The sequence below is a fragment of the Pseudopodoces humilis genome, chromosome 23 (genome assembly GCF_049639895.1).
Source record: "Pseudopodoces humilis isolate 2021_Gansu_Grassland_sample_001 chromosome 23, ASM4963989v1, whole genome shotgun sequence".
Lineage (NCBI taxonomy): Eukaryota > Metazoa > Chordata > Aves > Passeriformes > Paridae > Pseudopodoces > Pseudopodoces humilis.
In genome coordinates, this window is record NC_142222.1 from 6,270,824 (window position 1) to 6,296,963 (window position 26,140).

The 26,140-nt window shown below is 54.8% G+C and overlaps 1 protein-coding gene across 3 annotated transcripts; it reads right to left on the reverse strand.

Annotated features, from left to right (window-relative positions):
* Window positions 1-786: 786 nt before the first annotated feature.
* SH2B2 (SH2B adaptor protein 2) lies at window positions 787-23,784 on the reverse strand. 3 transcript variants are annotated; one of them, XM_014255130.2, is made up of 10 exons: window positions 23,687-23,784; window positions 22,678-22,807; window positions 13,362-14,249; window positions 11,001-11,102; window positions 7,338-7,429; window positions 5,067-5,161; window positions 4,705-4,887; window positions 4,383-4,576; window positions 3,515-3,686; window positions 787-3,158 (listed from the first exon to the last, which is right to left on the reverse strand). In XM_014255130.2, exons 3-10 carry the CDS (start codon window positions 14,220-14,222, stop codon window positions 2,845-2,847), a joined length of 2,013 nt encoding a protein of 670 aa, XP_014110605.2. In that variant the 5' UTR covers window positions 14,223-14,249; window positions 22,678-22,807; window positions 23,687-23,784; the 3' UTR covers window positions 787-2,844. The 3 variants fall into 3 exon arrangements, with proteins under 3 accessions (XP_014110605.2, XP_087922410.1, XP_005525908.2); XM_088066284.1 differs by lacking the exon at window positions 23,687-23,784 and adding an exon at window positions 23,448-23,505; XM_005525851.3 differs by lacking the exons at window positions 22,678-22,807; window positions 23,687-23,784 and adding an exon at window positions 17,696-17,803.
* Between the last annotated feature and the right edge of the window lie 2,356 nt (window positions 23,785-26,140).

The window sequence follows — 26,140 nt, forward strand, 5'->3', positions numbered from 1 at the left end:
CTTTCTGTGAGGCAGGAGGAGCAGCTGTCCCGAAGGCACAGCCCTCAGTGTCACCTCCCCAGCTGCCCAGCTCCTGATGGATGAGCTCTCCAGGAGCGGTGAAAAGGCTCTGGTGACTTTTGGGGAGGGAATGTTTTTGTGAATGGATCATGACACAACCATGGCCTGATTACCGAGCTGAGCAGCTCCCTCCACCCCCCCAAAAGCCATGTGTTAGCTGCGTCTGTCACTGCTTAGCTGTCACAGTACAGTCTGGGACAATGCTCCAGTTTTCCCAGGGGATTCTCAGCAGAAAAGAGCACACTAGAAAGACATACAACGTCAGAGCATGAGGCACAGTCTCCCAGGAGAGATGAAGGCAGAGGAGGGGGAATGACAGGCCATGGGGAGCTGCTGGGAGATGCTAGCACAGGCCTTTAGCAAGGGAACAGCAACTTCACAGCCCAGGGCTGCTCATTCCCTGTTATCCTGCTGCCTGGGGGTTGGACCACTGACTTGCACTACTGACTAACCAGACAAAGTAAATAACAGGGAGGAGGAGAGGAAACCTTGTCCTGTACAGCCTGGACCCACCCTCCTCTTCCCTCTGCTCAGCAGAAAAGAGAACTCTCTGCTCCCTTCCTCCTCTCTCAGTGCACTCCAGCGGGCAGAGACAGACCGAGCCTGGCCCCAACTAACCAGAGATAGCAACGAGGTCTGCACACATGAGACATGACAGCATCCTCCCTCTTTCCTTTTTTTTTTTTATGTAGCAAATCCAGCAAAGCCCCAAGCTCTTGCTCACATGCTGTTGTTTTTGCAAGTGATTTTATTTTAAAACCGGAACTCGAGTTCTCCATTTGTTTAACAAGTCCCCCCCTCCCCTTTCTTTTTTTAAATAAAATTAATTTATTCTACACAACAGTAAACTCTTCCAGACTCTTCCCTATTTACAAATTAACATTTTTTGCTTGCAGATCATTGCTTCCCCCTCCTTTTCCTATCCTGTGACACAGAAAGTGAGAAACAAAGCCAATATCTGAAGGTCTGTAAGGCAGTGCTCCCATCCAGCCTTCTGGATCCCACCCTTGTAGCCTCAGGGAAGAACCAGTGACCATGTCTGTATCAGATCTGGAGATCTCCCCTCATCCACCGTGTGTTAAACCCATGAACCCAGAGCACCCAGCTCCTCTGAGCTGTGTTTTAGCGGGGCTGAGGAAGGAGAAATATCCTCAACAGAGCAAACTGCACCTGCTTCCCTCTGAAGGGCCGTGTGTTTGGGGAGAAGGTGGCATTTGCTCCAGGAATGGGATCAACCAGGCCTCATATCATACATCCATGGGCCAAAAAGGCAGCTCTCACATCACAGAAGACACCTCCCCTGTCCTCTTGAAGCAGGAGGCACACGTGAGTCAAGCACTGGGGACATGCTTTGCTAGCTCAGGAAAGAAGGCACCTAATAAATAAAAATTTGGCCCAACCCAATTCCACGCAAATTCAAGGCTTTTTGTTTTTTTGTTTTTTTTTTTTGAGGTTGTGGCTTGGCTTGTACCTCTTTTAACTAAGTGGTAACTTCTAGCTGGGTATGGTGGGGTCTGCTCTACCTGGAGACCTGTTCAGACACTCCAAAGGCACCTGGCTCAGGTCCTGTGAGCACTGTCACTCCTGTCACTGCCACACCAGGAGTCCTGCTGCTCGGTAAGACAAGCTGCGTCAGCCAAACCAAGGGGGACATGCAAACACTTTGTCTGCAAGCAAAGCTGCCCTTCCCAGCCCCCACAGGCACAAATCCTGGCTTATAAAAACATCCTCAGGGCTTCCATGACCTCTTGGAAAATAATCAACATAGTGTTTTTATCCCTGGGAGCCCAGCCAAGCAGGAATACCTGCTTTTACCTGCAAGGCAAAGCTGTCCCTCGCCTCTGGACACAAGCCCTGGCCTCTGCCTGACCCCTCAAGACATCCCAAATAACCAAAAACTGATGTAAAGAGGTATTTTTCAAGGTTTGCCTTGAGCAGTGGAAAATATTGCCCAGCTGTGGCAGAGAGCAGGCAGAAGGCTGATGCCCTTGTGAAGAGCTTAAGTTTTGAAAAATCAAGGACGAGAGGGAGGAAGAAAGGGTTATCCAGGGATTCTCTGTTGGTACAGCAAAGAGAGAAAGGAAACAAAGGAACAGAAAAGGCAGGACAGCAGGAAAACCCTTCCTTGAATGCCATACATCAAGCTCTGGACAAAAACCTTCTTCTGTCAGAGTCTAGGAAACATGTGCCCCAGAGGGAGCCGAAAAGCCAGCCCAGATAAACCCTCAGGCCTCTGCAGCAGCGCCCTCTCAGTGATCCACATGTTCAAGAAGAGTCTCTTCATGGAGATCTGACATTTCCATGCTCATCCCAAAATGCCAGAGTCCGTCAGCAGCTGGTTTGCAGGGCGATGGTGCCAGAAGGATGTTGGCCATGCTGAGCTCTCGCCCCAGAGGGGACATGCCAAGGTGCTTTGGAGGATGGAGCCTGTCACAGCTGTGGGTGCCATCCCACAATGATCACACCCAGGGGGAGATGCAGGGAGCCCAGCTCGGCCCTGGGAGAGCTCTTGGTCCAGAGGGAAGGAGAAGAGGCTGCAAGCTCTAAAATGGCACTGACTCTTTCAGCCTCCCATACCCCCAGCACTGCCCCAACCCTGGGGTTGGCGCCAGGTCCAGCTGGGACATTGCCCACTGCTGACACAGCTCCCCAAAGCAGCAGGGAGCGAGGAGGATGTCCCAGCTGGGTCGCTGGTGGTGGCAGGAGGAGGTGGCGAGGCCGGTGCAGCGGTGAGGGGCACAGCTGCCCTGCTCCCCCCACCATCCAGCCCCCAGCACAGGGGGCTCAGTAGAAGGAGTACTGGTTTTCCACCGCCCGGGTCCGGCTCCGGGCGCTGTCAGCCTCGTGGTAGTCCTCGGCACTGGCGGCTGGAGGCTCCGGCTGGCGCTCGGCGCTGTCGCTGCGGCTCCGGGGGCCCAGGGCACCCTCCAGGCGGTGGTAGGGTGCGGGGACAGGGACAGTGGGGGCCACAGCCACCCCCTCAGCAGGTGGTGGCACTGGCGGGCCCGTGGGTGCTGTGCTGCAGAAGTAGTGTGGAGGTGGCACGTCGACCCGGCAGCTCGGTGGCTGTGACACGAGGGGTGGTGGGGGGCCGGTGTCTGCAAGGGAAACAGGAGCTTGACCCCTCCTGTGCTGTCTGCGGGCTCAGCCCCACCTCTCTCCGTCCCTGGTACCTTCCCACACCCCTCTCCATATACTTGACCCTGTTCTCCAACCCTCCTTCCCGCTCTCTCCCAGCACAGCGGGACACTCCGAGCCTTGCAGACCTCTCTGCTGCTCTCCTGCCAGAGCCAGGGGACAGGGGGTCACACCAACACAGCCCTGCCTTCAGCAGGTGACACCCAGCCTGGCACATCTCCAGAGCCACACACATCAGCAGGGCACTGCTTTAGGGAGGGAATCCCCTGGATCTGTCCCACACAAGATCCCAGCCCTGCCCAGCCCAGGCACCTACCGGGCTGCGGGCTCTGGGCCACCACGTAGCTGCGGAGGGTGATGTCGGCCGCGCCGCCCGACTCCAGCGGGATGGGGTGCGTGTGGAAGTGGCGCAGCATGTCAAAGATGGTCTGGAACCAGAGGTGCTGCACGTGGCACTGCCCGCTCTCGTTCAGCGACAGGCGCAGGTGCTGCAAGTGCAGGGGGCACGGGGTGAGCTGGGGGTTGTGAGGGTGAGACCCACCCTTGCAATCTGCAGGAGCCACCTCCATCAGCCAAGAGAGGTTTGCTCCCAACAGGATTGTTGTGTTCACCCTGCTGCAGGGTGTTTCCTGTAAAATCCCACTTGCTGCAGCCTCAGGAGAAGTTTGACCCCTCTTAGGGATGAATACCATAAAGAAACACACAGAAAAGGGTGTCTGGTTACAAGCAGGGGCAGCCGAAGCTCTGATCCCGGGGTCACAGACAGCCTGGGGAAGTCTCTAGCCCACCTGAACTGCTTCCTGCAAGGTGACAAAAACAGGCAATCTCTGCTAGAAAAGAGACCCAGCAAACAAGTGCTCGTGGTTGGTTTTTCATAGTGCATCTGTGTGCTTCAGAACACAGAACAGACAAGGAGAGGGCAGGGGAAGGTGTGCCAGGCTACATGAGCCCCCATGGGGTATTTATCCATATGCTCACGTGACTGATCCAGTTGGGAAAGTGTAGAAGGGGCTGGTCAGGATGCAAAGGGGTTTTGGGGCACAAGGACAGGTGGCCCTGAGGGATGCCCTGCTGGGGTTTGGGGTCAGAGCTGCTGCATTTGGGGTCATCCACAGAGCAAGAAGGAACCTGAGGTGCTGGGCAGGGCTGCTACTAACATTGACAGAGAAGCAGAGGACACCCACCTTGGCTTTGCCCTGGAAGTTGAAGGTCAGCACATACTCCCCAGGCCGTGTCTCGCTCTGCCGGATGACGAACAATCCGTGACTGCGGGCGCCCCCGAAGAGCACCAGCTGGGCTGCCTTGATCCGTGACAGAGTCCCGTGGAACCAGGGGAAGTCAGACAGGTTGATCTCAGCTTCAGCCTCACTGTCCTCCCCTGCCCGCAGGGACAGCAGGTTTTTAGGGAGCACCCGAACATCACCCCCTCTCCTCCTGCCACCTCCTCCTCTCCCTCTGGGCACCCTCCAGAGTGAGATGCTGGGGCTGCATCCTACGTCCCAGTACCTGTGAGATGCCCACCAGTGGTGGGGGAGGATTCCAGCGTCTGCAGGAAGCTTTCCAGTGGGACATGGGTGAGGAGCTCCCCCAGGGAGTCCCTGCCCCGGCCCTGGGGCACGGGGACAGCGGTGGCCATGGCAGCGTTGTGAGCACTGGGCAGGGCACATCTGTCTGGTGGCCTGGGTACCTCTGGAAGGGAAATTGCAGAGGGATGAGTTTGTGGCTCAGCTTCACCCACCATCACTGGGCAAAGCTGGGGGTTATCCTGCTCTGCTGGTGACTGTGTTGGATACTCCTGGATCTTAGAGACACCTGAGGCCTAGGTTATGGCTCTGAGGGACTCCCAGACTTTCCCAGATGTTCCTTACCATCATTCAGGAACTCGCAGCTGGATGAGGTTGTCCTGCCTGGCAGACAGGCTCCCTGTGCACAGGACACCAGCTCAATGTCATCCCCACTGTCCCTGGAGGAGAGCACAGACAGAGACACACACATGTGGCATCTCTACTCACTGGCATGGAATGGGGACTCAGCCAAACAAAATTCCAGTGGGATCCAATAACACATCCTATTGCTCCTGAATTCCTCTCAAGGGGTTGCCATTGCACCAAGAGCACTGAAAGGCACAGCAGCCACCAAACATGACTTTTGGGCGTGAGAAACCAGCAAGGGAGAGATTAAACCTTTGAAAGCCCACACTGCTTTCATGCCGGTCAGTTCCAGCTGCAGGATTTTGCTGCAGCCTTGTGGGTTTGGAAGGAAAGCTGTTACCTTGACTCTCAGTGCTTTGCTCTGCACCCACACACCCTCCCAGCACCAACTTCCACCCGAGGGCGCTTTCACTTTCCCCCTCTGCAAAGGGAATTACCCACCCACGGGGATTACATCCCTAAAAGACATAAAACACTAAGCGAGGAGGCCTGGAGCAGGACAGCAAGTGGGAATAGAGCCAGGGAGCCACTCAGAGCATCCCTGTTGCTGGCCCTCCCTGTGCACTTCAGCACCCTTCTTGCACAAGCATCCAACTTGCTCCACATCCTATTTTTATCCCAGCCACCAGCAAGAGTCCAGAGCTGCCCACAGCACTTGGCTGCTCTTGCTTCACACGGGCCACGTGGGCACAGGCAGTGGGGAAGCGGCTGCGTCGGTGGCAACAGCTCCCTGTGAGCTGCTGAGTTATTTAGTGGCCAGTAAATGAATCAGCCATTGGGAATCATTCAGCTGCAGCCAGTTAAAAACAAGAAGGGAGGAAGGAAACCAAAACCAACACTGCTCTGCAGAAAAGCCGTCGCTGGGCGCTCACACAGCGGCTCCAGCACGCAGCCCTTGGCAAAAGCATCGGGAGCTGATTGAGAATTCGCTCTTGGCACCGAGCGTGTGTGTCGGTGTATTAAACAGCTCATTATTATTTGCTCTGGAGTTCATTATTATTTGCTTTGCAGTCACGTCCGGAGGCCAGAGCGGGACGGTGCTGGGTGCTAAGCAAACAGAAAGGGCTGGGAGGCTGCCAGGGGCAGAGAGAGGGGCTGGCGCAGGGATGCCGGCAGCTCCTGTGGTGGCTCGAGGGCAGCATGGCCGTGGTGCTCAACTCCAGCTGGAAAACCAGCACTGAAACATGGACTGAGGAGAAAAAGGCCTTTTCCCAGCCTCACATCAGCAGCCCAGCCCCAGCAGTGCTTCTTGAGTTGCAGAATCACAGAATGGTGTGGGTTGGAAGGGAATTTAAAGCTCATCTCATTCCACCCCCTTACCACGGGCAGGGACACCTTCCGTTATCCCAGGTTGTTCCAAACCCTGTCCTGGCATTGGATGCTTCCAGGGATGGGGCAACCACAGCTTTTCTGGGCAATCCATGCCAATGAATTACAGATTTCAGAAAACAGCAAAAGGAGCAAAGATCTGGAGTGCACCAGTGCATCTTCTCTGTGAGATGCAGCCTCCATGGTGACCAAATGCCTCTCTCTAGCAGAAGGGGGCAAAGGCAGCCTGGAGGGAGCAGGAGCCTCTCCAAGCCTCTGTTCCAGGTTTGCTTGATGTTCTCACTGCTACGAGCGTGGGCACCTGGTTTTTCCAAAACTCTGCCAAGAAAGGCAGAGCCAGGGTTTCCCCTGAGGCTGGGCCTGTCTAAGCCAGCTGAAGGGCAGCAGCACCAGGCACACAAACCTCCCCAACACAACTTGCTGCACATGCTGATGAAACAGCAGATGAGAAGTTTTGGCTGAGTTATGACTCCAATGACAACACTGATGCCACTGTGAGAGAAATACAAATAAATCAGTTCAACCAGCAGAATCTTAAATATATCATGGATGCTAAGCTGGAAAAAGACACAGTAAATAGCTCAAATATGGTATTAAAGCTTCAGAAGGTGGGTGTTAGGAACTTCCTGCTTTGAGGCTCTGTTCCCAGGTCACCTGCCTCTGCCAGGCTGAGGGGATGTGGGGCAGAGGAGGGTGGACAGGTGGCCAGTGCTCTGCACCCCTGGCAGACACAGGCTGCTAACTACCTCCAGAACCTCTGCTGGTGTGAGTTGGACACTTCCTCTGACAACCCAAGCAGCAAAAATTGCATCTGGGTAACAGCCTGTGCTCAGGCACCACAGCTTGGCCCCACAGACCCCCTTCCCCAGCAATCCTTACCCAGGGTCGATGCAGTCCTGGATATCGGCCACCCACGAGTGCTTCTGCAGGGAGTCAATGGTCTCCAGGATGTACTCGGCCCCATTCTCCACCTGCAGGCCATGTGGGATGGATGGAGTCAGCTGTGCTGGGGTGCTGGCCCCCACCCTGAAGCAAAATACACCCCACAACCCAGCCAGACCCCTGAACAGCACCTCAGCTGAGCAGGAGAGCATCAGTGTCCCACCCTATCCCAGCACAGGAGTTCCATGGGCTGACCCACAGAGATGCATCCAAGATGAACGCCTGACCAAATCTGGAGCTCAAAGGAAAACCCCACCCCACTATTATCAGCAAATACAAGTTTTTTTACAAGGTTTTTACAACCTCCATGGAAAAAACACACCTGGCTGGCAGCATTGGGGTACATGGCACTATGCCCAAGCACAGACACAGAATTCCTCACTCTTGGGGCACCTCTGTGTCCCCCCAAAACTAGCTCTGCATAGGTACAGCAGAAGCCACACTGCTCTCTGCTCCAAAACCCTGCCAGACCTCAGGAGTTTTAAACATCTCCTCCATTATCTTTTTTGCCTACTGGTCCATAAGGCTTCTGACTTCTGATTGCAACAGAATGGGAGAGAAACTCCCTTTCACAGGAAAAAGAAAAATAAAAAAAAATAAAAATTAGGATGCAGAAGAGCCTCCAAACTGTCCAGCCCAAAGGAGCTGTGCCTCTCCGGGGCCAGGCAGAAGCTCCACATCAGTGGACTCAGATGCCATGGGATGGTGTGTGCCTCTGGCAGGTTTCCCTGCATCCCTCATGGAGCCTTAAACATCGTGTTCCCGAGGTGGCAGAGCAGCCCTGACTCCAGGAGGGTGTAGCATTGCCAGCTGAGACAACCTCCAAGCAAATTCAATTAATCACAAACAACTGAATCACCATCCTGAAAATAAGCAGGGAGGGCAGGGAGCAGAGCCCTGGCTGGGGCTGAGCAGTGGCCTGGACCCTGTCCTGAGCAGAGGTGAAGGGGAGTAGCAAAGATCCCCCTCCCCAGTTTGTTTAACTTAAGGATCTTCTCTGGCTTTTTGAGGGCAAGGCATGAAGCTGACGTGGGAGATGGGGCTGCTCACTCATGCAGAGCATGACAGCAAGCAAAGCACGTGCAGGGTCTGGGTATTTTGCAAACACCTGCTTGTGCAATGGAAAAAACTGCATGTGCTTGGTGTCTGATGGGCTCTGGGGACATGCTGACTGCTCATTTTTAGGCAGTCTGGCAGAAACTATTTCAGTGTGGCCTCTCTAAACGAGGCAGGGGCTTTTCCACCCATCATAACCTGTGTGTTGTGTGTGAAGGTTGAGATTGGGCTCCACATCACATGGGAAGGGAAACCACAGCACCCAGCTTGCCCACCTCACCTATACCCCAGCACCGAGGGCTTCCCCCTCACCTCCTCTGCAAGTCCAGCCAGCAAAGGGGGAATGGGAGAGCAGAAAGATGCCCCAGTGAGAAGGACCTGGGCAGAAAATGAGCCACAAATAACAGTGGATGTGAGCAAAGGGGAACAGCATCCTGTGCCAACAGCTGGGAGGGGACAGCAGAGCCTGGCTGGGGTGGCTCCATGCTGTGCTTGCTGCCTCAGCTCACTCAAAGGATCGACTGTGATCAATTCCCCTGTGGCAGGGTGAGAGCCAGGATAGGGCAGGAGCAGGAGGTACCTGGTAAAGCAGGTATTTTCCAGCTGGCAGGGTTTGGAGCATTCCAGAAGGGCATTAAAGGAATGGCTGAAGGAGTCACCAAGCTGTTAGCAGTGGGAGTGGAGAGAACATTTCTGGCTTCAGAAGATGGGAAGAAGTGCAAAATTTTCCTTCAGAAGTTTCCATCAGCAACCAGAGAAACCAACCCTCACAGGCACCCAGGAGGCATCCCAGAACTGAAAGCTCCCAGAAGGGATCTGTCATCACTAAGCCCATCTGCTCATGCTCGTGACAGCCCCAGGGATAGGGGGAAGCAGCGGCACATCCTGGGTGTTGCTTTGGACACTGATGTGACATATTTGAGGTGGGGCTTGTAAGGGGGTCTAGAAAATGTGACAAGAAGTAGTTGATGAGCCATCTTCCAAGAGCAGAGATTGGTGGCTGATGGGTTATCATGGCCAGTGGTCAAAGCTGAGGGATGTGCTCAGCAGCTCCTTCTCATCAAAGGCTCTCTGTGTGTGCTCCTCAGTGATGAGGACAAAAGAATGCGAGGATACCTGATCAATTCATGGATGACATCACACTGCAAGTGTGTTGGAGGATCAGGCAAGAATTCAAATGAACTTGTCAAAGCTGAAGTGGAAGAAAAAGCTGAAACCAGCCTCCAGCTCAAGGACAGGGTGAGCCCTGGGCTCACAGCGATCGCCGTGGGTGTGCGGGCTGGGGAACCGTGACTCGGGAGCAGTTCTGCAAAAATCATCCCAGAGTTACACCAGCCCACAGGCTGCGTGTGAGTCAACACCATCATCGTCGTGCCATGAGGAAAGCAACTGCATCAGCTTGGGCTGGACAGAGAGGAAGAGGAAAGGAGAAGCAATCCTTCCCATCTGCTCTGGGCCATGTACACTTTGGGGTGTTAAATCTCCAGAGCCTGCAAGGAAAGCAAGGAGGACCTTGGGCTGGTCAGTCTGGAAGACAGAAGACACTTGAGGTTGGCCTTTGAGGCACAGCAAACAACAGCTGAAAGAGCCTCTGTGCCCATGGTGGACACTGACCACTGCTGAGGCTGAAGAGCAAGAAGCCCTTGGGGAAAGGAGAAGCTGTGTGACCTTGACAAGGAGCTGGATTAGATGGAAAGAAATTTCCCCTGGGAATGCGTCCTGGGGCCAGGTGGATTTGGAGCTTTCACAAAGCCAGGCTCCATTTCCCCCCTCTTTTCCTTTCATAGTTTTCAAGCAGGTTCATTCAGCTGGGAGGCCTGGCCTCTCTGCTCTGCTGTGCCACACGCTCTTGGGGAGAGGCATCAGGGAGAGCTGTTTGTTGAGAAGAGGTAGAGCACATGCTCAAAATCCAGAGGTCCATCTTCATCGTGGTGTCCAAGACCCTGCAAAATGCAGCCCTGATTTGCCATGACAGGCTGTTGTCTTCCAGCAGAGCAAAAGGCAGCACTGAGCTAATAAATACATAATATGGAAAATTCTGAAGGAAGAGACTTTTACTCTCTGCTCATGCCTGGCTGATCCCCAGGGTCTCACTGGCCACACAGAGCTGTTCCCATGGAATCACTAAGGCTGGAAAAGACCTCCAAGATCATCAAGTCCAACCTTTGACCAGATGCCACCTCATCAACCAGACCACAGCACTAAGGGCCATCACATTGTGACAATGAAACAGCCACCACACGTCACCGATGCGGGACAGCAGCAGCCACAAAACCACAAGCAGCTGCACCAAGGACCATTTTCCCTTGCAGGTTGTCTCGGGTCACTGATTTATCCCATCTCCTGGAAACACTGAGAAGCCAAACCCCATGGTGAAAGCCAAACAGCTTGATCCCAAAACACCCCTGGTGTCAGCTGGGGTCACAGGGATCCTGTGGGGAGCATTCATGCTGTTGGCAAGGATCCCTTTGGGGACTGAGCCTCCTGCAGTGCAGGGTGCAGGTGCAGAGGGCATTCCTGTAGGGATCCACACCCTGCCCTCACCTTTAGGACGAAGGTGTTGTCTTTGTCAGGCATCTCCAGGGGCATGGTGGTGCGCACCTCGACGATGGCCGAAAGAGGGATGCTCACCTTGGGTTTGGAAGCCTGAGAAAACAAAAAAAAAATACCAAAGAAAATAAATTAAAAGAAATCAATGAATTAAAAAAAAAAAAAAAGTCACTCAATTGAATCAAACTGTCCCTGGGGACAATGCAGCAGAGCTCTCAGAGGCAAGATCAGCTCAGCCTGTGTGGTTATTACAGGGAAGGGATAAACAGCATTGATTTCCCTCCCGTGCCTGATAACTCTGAGCTCTGTGAATTAAACCAAGAGGAGGCCCAGTGGAAGACAGGGAGGTGCTTTTAACTGCCAAGCCATCCTCCTTGCTCCAGCACAGGCTGATGTGCCAGCTCTGCCAACACCACTTAATTTCTCTCCATTTTCAACCCTCTCCCGATGGAGAGAGCTGTGCTATCTGACGGGGGATGCTGCCCATGCGGAAACACAGCCCCAGTTCTCCAGCACAGGAGCAGCATTTCAACCAAGCAGTTACAACACAGCAGCCTCAGCCATGCAGGGAATTTTAATTACATTAAAATAAAGAAAAATTAATTTCCCCCAGGGCCCCTGGCACCCGCCAGAGCCTCGGTGGGGAGGCAAGACCCGGTGCCTCCCACTCCAAGTGTTTGCTGAGCAACAAATTCCCCAGATATTTGTTTTAATTACAACAAATCCCCACAAAGGAGCTCGCAGAGCTACTCTCCAGGGCTGGTCCCCTCCAGGGCTCTGGGATTTGGAGCATTGCAGCTGCAGGAAGCAGAGATGAGATTTAGTCACCAAAACCTGTGCCTGGTGCCTTGGGTGCAGTGAGTGGGATGAGGCCAGCAAGGAGCTCCTGGCTGCAAGTTACCAATAACGGGCTCAGTTCCCATTTTTATTGGGAAATAAAAATAAATAAATCCAAGACAGAACAGAAACTGCTTTCTCCCTTGCAGGATGTTTCGTTTTTGCCAGTCCCAGAGCCCCAGTTCTGCCTGCAGACACGTCTCAGCCGTGCAAGGCTCTGCCCATCCCTGGGGAATTTTTCCATCTTGGTGTTTGCACAGGAGAAGGTCAGAAAGGAAGCAGCAGCTGCTTCGGAAGGAAAGGAAACAAGGTGATAATTCACCCCTGAGCCAGAGAAGGGTCTCAGAATCACAGAATGGTTTGGATTGATAGGGACCTTAAAGATCATCTCATTCCAACCCCCTCCTCTCCAGGAGAGTTCTTCCCTTTAAAGGTTTAAAGACATGGCCATAGTTTTTTGTGGGGTCTATGGAAAAACAAAACTGTGGGCTGCTGAAGCAAAAAGCAGTTTTCTTCCAGCTGTGCCAGACTGGTGCCACTTTTACATTCGCCAGATGGAAGGCAAGATGGGATGAGAGGAGAAAACTGTAAACCAAAGTGGGGTGTGATTATAACAGAAGAGCAGACAATGTTCATAAAAGTTGCCATAAAATAATTTCAAAATTGATTTTTAGAGGCAAATCAAGATACACTAAAAAAGGAATCCCTCTACGAGCTCTCTCTTAAATGCTTTAAGAGCAGCAGTTGTTCCATTTTAACCCAAGTTTATTTTCTCTTCGGTGCAGCTGATATGCCAGGCTTCATCAGATGCTCCATCCACAGAATTATGGAATGGGTTGGGTTGGAAGGAATCCTGTTCCACCCCCTGCCATGGGCAGGACACCTTCCATTGTCCCAGGCTGCTCCAAGCCCCATCCAACCTGGCCATGGACACTTCCAAAGATCCAGGTGCAGCCAGAGCTTCTCTGGGCAGCCTGTGCCAGGGCCTCCTCACCCTCACAGGGCAGAATTTCTTCCCAATGTCCCACCTATCCCTATTTAAAGCCATTCCACCTTGTCCCGTGATTCCATGCCTTTGTTAGATATCCCTCTCCAGCTCTTCCATAGGCTGCCTTGTGGGCACCTTGGACATGGGGTTGTTTCCTTCCAACCAGGCCCCATTCCTGGGCTGGGGAAGCCCCCAGTCCAGCCCAGCCCAGCGTAATGCCCACCATCCCTACCCATGCTGATCTCCAGAGAGATGCACTTGAGTCTAAACTCATGTTTTATATTTTCTCAAAAGGTGAGAGGCACAGACCAACACTAACAGTGCAAGGTTCATCCTGGCCTGCAGGCTGGATGGGTTTCAAGCACATTTTCTCATCCATTCTCACCTCAGCCACACAGCACCAGATCTCCCTCTGCACCAGAACTGGATTTCAGCCCAGCTCAGTTTGGAAACAAAAAAAGCCCCAAGCAAAGCCCAACTGCTGCTTGAATTTCTCATAAAAACAACAGTGGACAAAAGCCAAGCCTTACCTTTGGAGGGACATAAAACTCCAGCAGGAACCTCTCTCCTTCCACCTTCACCGCTTTCCGGAGCAGGAGGCGGCACTTCTGCCACTGCGAGCTGCCCACACAGTTCGTGTCATCGGCCACCATGTAGCGCAGCGTCCCCTCCCTCTGGATGTCCACCAGCTCCACCTTGGACGAGGGCACCTTGGACAGGCGCAGCTTGTGTGTCCATTTCTCCCGAGGGTCCCCAGGCTCCTTGCCCCCGGCCGGCCACGGCTCCCTCTCGGCTCTGCGGCCGCCCAGAGCAGCCTCGGCGCCCGGCTCCGGAGAGGATTTGCGGTGCCACATCTCCTTCATCCCATCCACCACGCACAGGCTCATGTTCCTCAGCGAGAAGCCCTTCTTGAACTTGGGCTTGGCGGCAGCGTGGATGGAGACGTCCTCCGAGCTGCGGGACTGCCCGTAGGAGGAGACCTTGTGAGCCTGCACCTGCTGGGCTGGGGTCAGGTAGCGGCTGGCGCCCAGCGGGGCGTCCATGCTGTCCAGAGACTCCGTGGACGTCTCCTCCTTCCTCGGGGTGACCTCCCGCCCGTAAGGGACGTGGCAGTTCTGCAGCCCCACGAAGGGCACGATGTTGTACTTGGTGGGTGAGTCAGACACGAACACCCGGCTGACCTCCAGGCTGAAGATGTCCAAGAAGTTGGCGGTGAAATGGTGGGAGAAGGAGGTCTCTGCCCCGGGGGTGTCGTAGTGGGGGTTCTCCTTCAGGAACTGGCAGAACTTCTGGGCGAAGTCCACGGCGGCTGCCTGGGCGTGCAGCTTGCAGAACTCCCTCCAGTCGGGGAGCGGGGAGGAGGGCTCCTGGCACAGGGCATCGCCGTTCATGGCTGCCCCATTCCACCTGCCGGCGGGCTGCGGGACAAGAACACGGCCTGAGAGTGGCACGGACAACCCATCCTGTCCCCCAAAAACAGGGACATGGACAACCCACCCTGCATCCCCAAACGGGGGTATGGACATGGACAACAAGCCTGACCCCCAAAACGGGGGTCACCCCTTGCCCTGATGCCAGAGCTGATCTGCAGTTCCAGTGCGAAGGAAAATGCTGTGGGAAGGTGTCTGTGTGTCGCTCTCTCTCCACCTCATCCACTAGGAAAAAATCTTGGCCCTGGCAGCAGCCATAAATTGTACTTATTTTACGATAATGACCATGCAAAAGCATTATTGATTTCTCATGAAACCACTAAGAAGTCCCTGAGCAGAGGAGCCCAGGGGGATTTGCCTGCAGGATTCCTCTCACTCTGTGTCTGCCTGGGCATGGCACAGCTCTCCATAGGGGGAGGAAGAACTGGGAAGTATCCACCCAGGGCAGCACCCTCCTCTCTGTACTCAGCAGTTGGTCCTTCTCTTTCTCCAGTCTCTTTGCCTTGGCCCTCATCCTTTGCCACATCAATTTTGGGATTTTGCCCTCCCCACTGAGCATCAGCTACCAGATAACCCAGGACAGGTCCTCAGCAGAAGCCAATGAGTAGGTTGGGTAAAGGGGGAAAAGGAACAGAAGCCAGACCCAGGAGCACACCAGAAATTGATGTGAGCTGCAGACCAGCCCTGTGAGCCCTTGGGAGAAGCACCACTTTTCCCAGCCTCCACACTGGTCCTTCTCCCAGTGACTGTGGGACTGGCAGGGCATGTGCACAGTCCAGCGTGGTGCTCATACTGCACTTGCCAAACCTCTGCCTGGCTGTGGGCAGCATGAACAGCCTCCTCAGGAGGCCCCAGCAGTGACTGCATCTCAAAAATCACCTCCCAGTGCCAAAACTGCTCATGGCTGCTGGTGCTGGTGGGCCTTGGCTGGAGCACTGCTGAGCCCATGACCCCAAACACCTGCTCCCTGTGTCCAGATACCTCTCCTTCCTCCACTCCAAGGGCAGCACTTTGGCAAATCCACCTGACCTGGCTCAAACACCGAGCCCAAGGGTGCCTGTGGCTGCCCTGCTCCAGGCAGGGATTGTGCCTGTGGGATCCAGTTCTGGAAGGGCAGGACAGTTCCCCCGGGTTTTGCTGTTCTCCATTCACAGAGCAGCTCTTTCCCTGGATTTTGCTGCTCTCCATTCACAGAGCAGCTCTTTTGCTGGCGAGGGATTACTCCTGCTAATAAATCACGCGCCGTATCCCGCCGGCAGCTCACACGGCCGGTAATTAATTACTGCTCGGATGAACGGCACAAGCCACGGGATTGGGGCGGGCACTGGGGACTGGCATAAACTGCTCCTTATCCTCCAGACCCCAACCACGTCAGTGCCCAGACCCCAGGAGGAACGAGCCCTGAAGGCTGTGATTCAGAGCAGCTCCAGCCAGGAGCTGGTTGCCAAATCCCCAGCACATCCCCATGGAGGTGAGTTCTCTGGGAGCATCTCCATCCCAGGAAGTGGCTCTCAAGCTCCCCAAACAGGGAGAAACCCACACAGGAAACAAAATCTCAACAGAAATACCATACATGTGGCATTTTCCCACCTTTAAGGCAGGGATGCTTCTCAGTGCCCTGGCTGTGCCAAGGAGGCACTGAGGACAGGTTACACATGGACCTGCACTGGCTCCTCACATCCCACAACAGCAGCAGAGCTCCATCCCCTGCAGAAATCCCTGGCAAAGCTCTCCCCAGCATCACAGGGCTTTCCCAGAGACCTGAGCAGCGAGCCATGCCAGCTGGGAAAAAAACCCATCCCTGCAGTTTAGGAGCAGGGTCTGAATTTCCCCAAGAGACATCAGCAAAGCAGCAGAAAATGCAAAGCTGTTTGTTACCCGCCCAGCAAATGAAATTCCTAATTATCCATCCATCACCAAGCAGAGGGTTTAAAGACTCTGCCCTTTGAATTGAAAATTCACAACCCAATTCTCTGCCATGGCCTGGGAGCTGCCCTGGCACCAAGCCACGGGCCAGGAGTATTTGGGCTCGGGGAGAAAAGGGAGATGGAAAAGGAGTCTCCTGCTGCCAATCCAAGCAGTCACAGCAAGAGCAAGGGAGAGGGAAAGGGTGCAAAGGGAAAAGAGCAGGAAGGGGCTTGTGGGGGGAAGAGAAAGCCTCTCAGAGATGGGTTTATTTGCATCAGCCCTGGGTGTTGAGCCCAGGGGCTTTACTGGTTTCCCTCCCTTGAATTTGGGAGAAAACAGCTCCACATCCCTCTCTCCAGGAGGAACTGGTGCTCAGGGCCTGCCTGCTTGAAAGCAAGGGATGGCAAGCTAACAGACTCTGAGAGGTTAAGGGGGGGGGGGGGGGAAGAGAAGAAGAAGAAGGAAAAAAAGGCACTTCAAAAAAGATAAAGCCCCAAACAAAAAGCCTCAAGGAGATCCAGGCACGGCAGCCGGGCTGAGGCTCCGAGACACTCACGCAGAGGCATCACAGCATCTTCCTTTCATCTGCATGGGGATGACAGACTTTAAAAGGCCAATGTATAAAAATGAAGCCTAGAGGAGAGACAGCTGGCAGGTCTGAGGAGGCGGCGGCGGGGATTACGAACCCTGTGCCGCATATCCAAGCCACCCTGCCCAGAGCACAGCCAGGAGCCCCCGGCCAGGTTCCAATAGCACAGCCTGGGAGTCAGTGGGGCGATTTAAAGGCAGCCCCTGGGACTGCAGAGCCATCCCCGCCCCTGATTCACCTGATTTCTGCAGGAAGCAGGCTCCCAATTATCTGTGTAGATTTACCTTTAATCTGGCTGCCTGCACTCCCCTCCATACCAACAGCTCTGCCCCACTTCTTGAAATAACTTATCATGCCACAGACAGCATCCCCGGGCAGAGCGGTGGAAGCGGAGACGAAAATAAGCTCACGATGAAAATAAGCAGCAAATCTGCAATTGCTTTTTGGGAAGGGCCATCCCCTGCCAGCCCAGCTTCCTGAGGGTTGCAGCATGCTCCAGGCACCTTTCTAAGGAGCCAGATCCCTTTGGAAGTGCCATCAGCCCACTCCAGAACTGGCTCAGGGGCCACAGTCTTGAGTCCCTGGCCTGGGTGACACAAGAGGACAGAAAAATAAATATATAAAGTGGGGTGGTTGTCATGAAGAAGCCATGGGGTGGCAACCACAGCATCAGGCTGGTGACAGGCTCCCAACCCCCCTGCACGAGTCCCCAAACTTGTCCCAGAGCAGAGCCGTGCCTGCTGCCTCTGTCATTTGGGAAACTGAGTCAAGATTTAAGAAGAGAAGATAAAAATAAAGAACTTCTGGGGTTTGCCAAGTGGAAACCCAGGCTGGGATGGCAGGTGAGAACCAGCTGCTGGCAGTGATTTGGGACACCTCTCCCACCAAGGTGTGGACACACAGAGAATAATCTGAAAGTCAAAGCAAAGCTACTGACCTCAAGAAGAAATGAAATTTAAACTGTCAGCAGAAGCGCAGGAGACCATAAAAAAACAACTCGCCCGGTGAAGCAGGAGTCAGGGAGCAACAACAAAGCCACTGGGATTTGCTGAACCAGAGGCGTGGGGAGGAACCAGCATCTAATGAGGTGTTAATAACCCGAATGCGCAACGCCGGTCATGGGATGGCCAGCACAGCCTGCCCAGCGCAGCCTGCCCAGCGCTGCCTCTGATGGCTTTATTTAAGGAAACAACCCTAATAAAGAGATGTTTCCCTTCCGCCCAGCGCAGCCAGGCTGGGACAAAGTGATCCGAAACTCAGTGGGGAAAAGCACTTTCTGGTGGAGGTTGTGAGCGGCAAGTTGAATCCCTCCATCCCTGCATCCCTCCACCTGTGTGGGAAAATTGCCAGAGAGCAACGGGAAAGGAAAATGCAGAGCAGGACGGCGTGCAGCAAAACCCTGGCTCCTGGGGAAGGAGATCCCAGCCCAGCCCCGGCTGTCCCAGTCCTGCAAGGCTGCTCGGTTTCCAGCAAGATCGATGCCACTCAAAACCCCAGCTGGTCATCGCGATCCCATGGGAATGACACGAGGAAACCCAGGCACCTGCTCCCCCAGAAAAGCGCCTGACCTAAGCGTGCCGTGCCAGAGGAGATCCCCGAGTCACGAGCAGGTCGCAGAGCAAGGCGATACCCCCGGCCCCCCCGAGCTGATGCTCCTGGCACACAGCGAGCTCCCGAGGGAGACGGAGAGCAGCGAAAGGGGCTGGCTGCAGGGAGAGAAGCAGGGACATCATCCCCGTTCCTACTGAGCGAGCACAACGGGATGAGGGATGCGTGGGAGCTGATCTCCCCCTCATTCCACAGCTGGCACCTGAAGCGTGTCACCAAGTGACCTCCCTTTGTCGCCTCGAGGACCCTTCCCAGCCCTGGAGCTGTGACTTCAGGCAGAGGCTGAGCTGAGGAAGAGAAAACCAACGAAACAAAAGCAGAAGTCACCTGCCTTGTGCCTTTCACACCCCCCCCGGACCCCCGGCCACAGCCCTGGGCTGGGAGAAGCTGACTGCTCCCCATGCTCCTCAGTACTCCGTGTACTATTTATACTATTGTGCTCTTAAATCAGACTGCTTCTCTGAACCAGACAGAAATGGAAACATTCTTTGTTCCTCTCATTTACTGGCCATCACACTAAAATATTAATTGAACAGCATTTTGGCCTCAAATTTTATAGTCAAACCACCTGCCTCCAACCAATCCCTCAGCAGGAGCTTGCTTTATCCCTGCCCAGATGCACCTCAGGGTCCACCTGCAGCTTAGAAAACATTTTTCTGGAGTGAAAAGACTCCTTGTGCCTTTTTCTGCTGCGCTGTGAGGGGTCCCACTGGCCAGCCCTGCTCTCAAAACAGATGACCCAAAGCACTCAGCAGTGCTGGGTGGCCAGGACAAGGTTTTGGGGTGCAGGTGCTGGTGGGACACATCTTCAGATGAGAAAGTGGGCAAGAAATGAACCTTTCCTCCTCTTGCACATAAGAGTGTCCCCACAGCTCTGTGTGATATCCTGATTCCAGCCCCACAGGAAACAATGCTCCTCAAAGATGGACCCATGAAAGCTCTCCAGCAAAACCTGAGATTTTCTCAATTTCCCACCATTCTGGCCATACCACAGGGTCGTTCCTCTCCCTCCCCTCCAAAATCCCCCACAGAGGATGTTGTACCTCCTGTGCTGACAGCTGCTGGAAAATAAAGACAAGTTCACAGATAAGATCCACTGGATCTTAGATAATCTTTTCCCTGAGTAATTCCATCCAGCTTGCAGGGAGCCACTCTGCCAGCCCATGCACGGGGCCAGAGCATCACCCAAGCCACTCAACCCTGGTTGGGGTAGCTGCTGGTTTTTTGGGGCCTGGGGGACACCTCAGCCATGGGGAACAGGGTCCCCAGGCTGCAGTGACAATGATCAGCAAAGCTTTGATGCATCTGGGCATCGTGAATGCAGCTTGGGGCTTGGAGGCTGTGTCTGGGAATAAAGCAGAGACACCCCCTCAATGCCCCAAAGGAAAAACTATTGGAAAAAATAAATGAATGTTAAAAACCCAGAGCTTTAGGTGAAGGAGGTCAAAGGCTGTTGTCCATTCCCCCTCACTTGGATGCCACCTCACGTGCCTGTCTCCAGCCAGAGAGCTTCCCACAGAGAACTACCCAGTCCAAAGTCTATTTTTAACCACCACAATAGCAGAGCCTCCCCCGAGGAGCAGCAGAAGCCCTGTCCCCAACCAAGCAATCTCACATTTCCCTCGCTAAGCCTCGACTTCCTTCCGCCCCTCAGCCCACAACAAAAACCTTCTCCTCCTCCTCCTCTCGCCTTCCCATCCTTGGGAAACTATTTGCACATCCATCCCTCCAGGCTGGTGTGCTGTGGGTGCAGTGTCCTGCACACCTGTTACACATTAACCACTGACCTGGTACCTGTGGGCAGACCCTTCCTGGACTCAGAAATGCCAAACAACAGGAGATTCATCTGCTCTGCCCCCTCCCCTGGATGCACCCAAAATTCTGGGGATTCAAAGAAAAAGCCCTGCAACATCAACAAAACTGCACTTCCCAAAGCAAGTGCAAACTCTTTATAAAAAGAGATTATTCTTGCCCTGGGGAAATGCCATGGAGGAGCTCTTTGGGTGTTTTTGGGGAGAGAGCTGAGTGGATGCTCAACAAAGCCAACCCTGATGGAGCCAGCACAGTCATCACTGGGGATCCCCCATCATTAGGTCAGAGAAACCCCTGTGATTGTTTTTCAATTACAGCACATAATAAACATGAGATAAAGTTACACAGTTCTGTAGGAAATTTTCTTATTATATTTTTTTTTTACGTTGCAGATCTAATTCCCCACACGCATCACTGTCTCATACCCGCCTGCAAACAGCCTTAAACTGCTGCCTAATGGTATCTGAGCTGGGGAAATTCAATTCTACCCAGCGCCTCACCCAGGACTGCTACAATCACTGCTAATTGCTTAAGTGGTGTATTAAGCAAAATAAAAATTCCAGTGGGCTTTGAACCATCACCCCCCCCCAACCAGATGATGCCAAAACACCCTGTTACAGCTGCCAACCCCGGCTGGAGATCCAACCTCAAATATCCTTTTTCTCTTCACTGTGCAGGGATGCTCCTGGGCAGGCAGAGCTTTCGTACCCAGCATGGCCATGACTGCCCCAGAGGGATTCACAGGCTGTGTCCAACTTTGCCATCCCTCTTGCCAGGGTTCTGGGGTGCCACTGCAGCCCCTCTTGTGGTCCAAATGCTGCCAGGATCCAGTGGAGCAGGGCACAGACATCTTCCCACTGGGACCATGGGGTGGATGCACGCTGTGTCCCTCTCCTGTCCCCCCACCTGTAGGTGTGGATGGATGTGGGGCTCCAGTCAAGTCTCATCCCAAACCCAGACCCTGCATGAGAGCAAACAGATTCTCCAAGCCCTTCTGGTTCTCCCTTTAGCAAAAATCAGGTGTGGGATGCAGTTTTCCCTTTCAGCATGTTCTCTCCTCCTCTCCACTGTGATGGAGCCAGGTGGGATGGGATTGAATTTCTGGGAGCACACCTGGGGGCAGGGCCCCCAGGTTCCCTCTGCTTGCACAAGGAAGGGATCTCTGAGCCAGGGACAAGCCTCCAACCTTTATCCCACCACCTCACTGGCATCCATGGACAGGGAAAGCAGCTGAGGTCAAGTGAGGGGAATGATGCAGGAACCCCAGGGCTGGAAGCACAGCCCTGGGGCATCCCAGCCAGCCTGAGTCAGCAGGGCCAGCAGATGTGCAACCATCATCTCGTTTCTCTGCTTCTGCTGGGAAGAAGAGGAGGAGGAAGAGGAAAGGCATTAGCCAGCAACATCCTCATCTTAAGGAGATGGGTGTTCTACCTCCAAGGAGGAAGGACAAGAGGAGGCTGGACAAGACCATGCTGCCATGAGGGTGCTCACAGTCCACGAGAAGAGGGGACAGATCTGATAGCCCAGAGGATCAGCCAGAAGAGGCAGTCAAGCAGCCACTGCAGCCCTGAACCAACCGAGGAACTCACATGGGAGGAAGGAGGTGATTTTAACCCCAAAGCCTTGACCAGGCGGGGACTGACTCGCCCTCCTTGATGGCACAGGGGTCTGGTCACTGAGCTGGGTGAGACACCACACAGGGCAGGCAAACCTGTGCACTCCCCAAGCTGGAGCAGAGGGGATTATGCAGCTTCTTTAAGAAACACTCAGGGGTAGCCCTGGGCTCCTCTGATGTGTTACAGTGATGGTGAGACACTGGGAAATAGCATTGAAGGACACAGAGGGAAGGTCCAAGGGCACTTGCCATCCCATCTGAGCAGATCTCCTGGCAGCACACACCCACCTGTCTGTACAAATGTGCTCTCCCCCCAGGGAAGAGGGGCTGAGCATTTTGGGAGAGCCTGTGTGGTTTAGGAGGATGATTCCTATATAGAAAGGCATCCCCAGATGTACACGATTCCTCTCCACTCTCCCAACAAACCAAACCAAAAATCCTCATGGAGGGGAGTTCTGAGTAATCACTGAATCGTTTAGTTTGGAAAAGATATCCAAGATCACCCATTCCAACCATCCCCCAGCTCTGCCCAGGCCACCACTAACCCATGTCCCCAAGTGCCACATCCACACGTGTTAAATCCTCCAGGGATGGTGACTCCACCACTGCCCTAGGAAGCCTGACAACCCTTTCAGCAAAGAGATTTTTCCTAATATCCAACTAAACCTCCCCTGGCATAACTTGATGCCATTTCCTCTTGTCTAATCAACTGTACCTGGCTACAACTTCCTTCCAGGCAGTTGTAGAAAGCGAGAAGGTTCCCCCCTGAGCCTCCTTTCCTCCAGGCTGAGCACCCCCAGCTCCTCCTCATCCTCTCAAAGACCCAGGAGCGGGGCCCGCGGGGGATTTTGGGCAGGGTGCTGGGGGGACAGAGAGATTTTTACCTCCTTTCCCGTTCCAGTTCACAAGATCCCCGAAGCACTGGCAGCGTGGCTCTTGCAGGTCAAACGCATAACTTCAACCGATCAATTTCCACACTGGAAGGAAGTACCAGATCGACTTGGAGGGAGGGATCTGGAAGGCAAAGGTTTAGGCTGTCAAGCCCTGGAGCCAGAGCAATATCCCCAGGCACATCTCACCTCCCCCAAGCCACAGTCCTGCTGGGCTCCGGCCTGACTTCACCAAAGCCACAAACAAGCAGTAGGGCCGGGCAGAAAGTCCCCCCGAGCCTCCCGAGGCCCTTCCCGCGGTGCTGCCCAGGCTCAGCGGGGCTGGGGAAGCTCGGGAGCCGCCGCTGCCCCACGGCTGTCCCCGGGGCCCCGCAGGCACCGGGGCTGCCGAGCCCTGGGGGGCCTCCGCCATCCCTCCGCAGCACCCCTCGTGCAAACCCGGGCACACAATACTGACTGGAAGGAAATAAGGGAGCATCCATGCGGGGGCTGCGTGCTGCCTGTGCCCCCCAGCCACGGGGGGAACCAACCCACGGCTGCGGCCCCGGGGAAAACCCCCTCCCCCGGGCAGTCCCTCACGGCCGGAGCCCGGTCCCTGGAGCAGCCCCCGGGCCCGGGGGAGCCCCCAGGGCCGGGGGAGCCCGAGCCATCGCTGCAGCCCCGCTCCCCAGAGACAGCAGCCCCCGCTGCCCGGGCCCAGCCGGGTCTGCCCCATCACGGCCCCCGCGGGGCCCGGGGCCGCCCCGAGAGGCGGCGATGCTCACCGAGAACCGGAGTGGGGGGGAGGTGACCCAGCCCGGGGGGGCGGCGGCGGCGGCCCCGGCCCCGCCGTGCGAGGGGAGGGGGCGGCTGGGGAACCCTCCCGAATGCACCGCGCCGCAGCGGCGGGGGGCGGGACCCTCCCCCGGGCGGTGGATCCGCTGCTGAACGGGGAGGGGGGGAGATAACCGGGAATGAAGGGCCCTCCCCGCCCGCCGGTACCGGTACCGGGGGGTGCGCTCACCCGGCCCCGCTGTCTGCTGGTGTCTCGGCTCGGCTCGGCTCCGCTCGGCTCGGCTCGGCTCCGCTCGGCTCCGCTCGGCCCCGCCGCCCCCCGCCCCGCCGGCAGCGCCGCCCCCGCCCCGCCCCCGCCGCCTTAAAGGGCCCCGCCGGCCCCGGCGCGGTGCTCCGGGATGGGGACCCCGGCCACACCGAGCCCACCACGGGCTGCCGTGGCTGCGGGAGCGCCCCCAGTCACAGCGGGCACCCCGAATCCTCCTGCGGCTCCCCAGATCCTCAGGAAGAGCCCTTCATCCTCGGACGGGCTGCCCAACCCTCACGGGGGCACCGCACATCCTTGGGCAGCACCCTAAATTTTCAAGGTGCCAAGCCTTCAGGCCCCCCAAGAGCATCACGGGGCACCGCTGTGCTTGGAAGAGGGGCTGCAGCCTTTCCTCACGCCATCCATCACCCACCATTTGTCCCAGGGGAGGGGATTGGGGTGATCTTTCCCCCTGCCCCACATTCCCGGGGGGCACAAGGCCGGGTGCTGTGACTGGAGTGTCTCCGGGGGGAACTGGGGGGTCTGGACCCGCTGCCTGCCTTTGTCATCCTGCTGATGAATTCCGGGGCCCATCCCAGAGCATTTTTCCTCCCAGAGGATTCAGGACAGACTGAACCCCAGGACAGGGTGGGTCAGGATGGACCAAGCTCCAGGACAGGGGGGACTGAAGCCCAGAGAGGTTTAAGGGATGGAGTTGGGGGTCACACTCACCTTGCACAGCCCCCCCAGCCTCCCCATGGCATGTCCAGGGGCGGATAAGGATGAGTCACCATAAAAAAAAATATAGAAAAAAAAAAGGGAAAAAAAAAAAGGATTTGCAGGAGGAACAAATCCTTTTTACTTCTGTGAAGTACCTGTAGGATTAAGACAATGCTGGTTATGTAAGAGGTGGAGAAGAGTGGGTTTTATCGTAATTGTTGTTATTATTTATTTAATATGCTTCCTCACCATCCTGTTACCTTGATGGGTGTATTCTGTGGAGATTTGGGGAGAGGCTGGTTTGGGGGAGAAGAAGGAGATTTGTTGTAGGGCTAGTGCAGAGTGATGCATTGTTCGCTTTTTCTTCCCCCAAAGCAGCATCTTCCCAAACATTTGTCTTTTTTGGTGTCTTTTTGGCAGCAGCATGAAACATGGGCTGAGGTGGACAGTGCAAAAGCACTGCTGAGGAGGCACAGCTGGGACAGGAACTCTTGATTTTCTCCATTATGGCTGGGTTTGTGATGATTTTGGGTGGATTCTCTCCCTTCTGCTTCTGGCTGGTCACATTTTCAAGGCCAGGTTGGGCAGGGTTTGGAGCAACTTGGTCTGGCAAAAGGTGTCCCTGCCCATGGCAGGGGGTGGAATGAGATGAGCTTTAAAGTTCCTTCCAACCCAAACCATTAAATGTTTCTGGCATTCTATGATTCCCTTTGCAGGGATGTTCTGGGGGTGAATGGATGCTCACACAGAGGCTGAATCCCACCGCTCAGTGCAGGTGACCCTGGGCCACCCACCTTCACCCACCTCCCACAGCAGCTGGCAATGTGTTTCCACTCCCCCCCCCCGCTTCCCCTGCCTCTCCTCCAAAAGCCTCTCTCCCATTCATATCCATTTTTAAAGAAAACACACAATCAATAGTCTCTCAGGCTGGAATTTCATTAAGGTTTTCATTGCACTCGCTATCGATTGGCAGCAGGGCTGGGAGCTGCACAGAGCTGATGCCTGCGCCACGGGACCACCCAGACCATCCTAAAGGGAACACAGAGGATGAGGCTGCTCCCCTGCATCCCAGCTTTTACTGACTCCTAGATTTTACCAACCATCACTAAGAGCAAAACCAGGAGCCCAGGGAAGGGCTGGGATGCTGGGATTTCTTTCATGAACCAGGAAAAACACTTTGTGGTTGCAAAGGCTTTGGTACACAACAGGCTCTCTCCTGCCTTCCCTCCATGGGATGCTGTTTGTTTCAGGATGCGTAAAACCAGGCTGGAATGCCTGGCCTTGCTTCCATCAAACACGGGGGCTGCAAGTAAAAATCACCCCAGGGCTCGGAGTGTGGAAGGGCACGGATTGCTCCACTGCTGGTCGGTCACTTGGAAAATCAAGTGAAAAATCCCAACCTCTAAAAGGGCTCGTGGGCTAATTTTAGGTCTGGGCCTTGACCAGAGAGATTTACAATAATTGCCAGGGTGAAAGTTTAACTTCTCCCGCAACTTTTCTCAGCAATCCCCAAGGAACTGCGTTCTGCTGTGCAAAGAGCATCCCCGGGCCAGCTCCCCAAATTGCCTTTTTAAGGCTTTATTTTTAAACCAAAGCCACAGGCTGCCTTCAACAGGACAAAAATCCTTCACGAGGCCCAGTCTGCAGCTGGTGGGAGCTCCTGCAGATGGGGATGAGCTTTGGCTCAAATCCTGGTCTCCATTTTTTGGCCCTGCT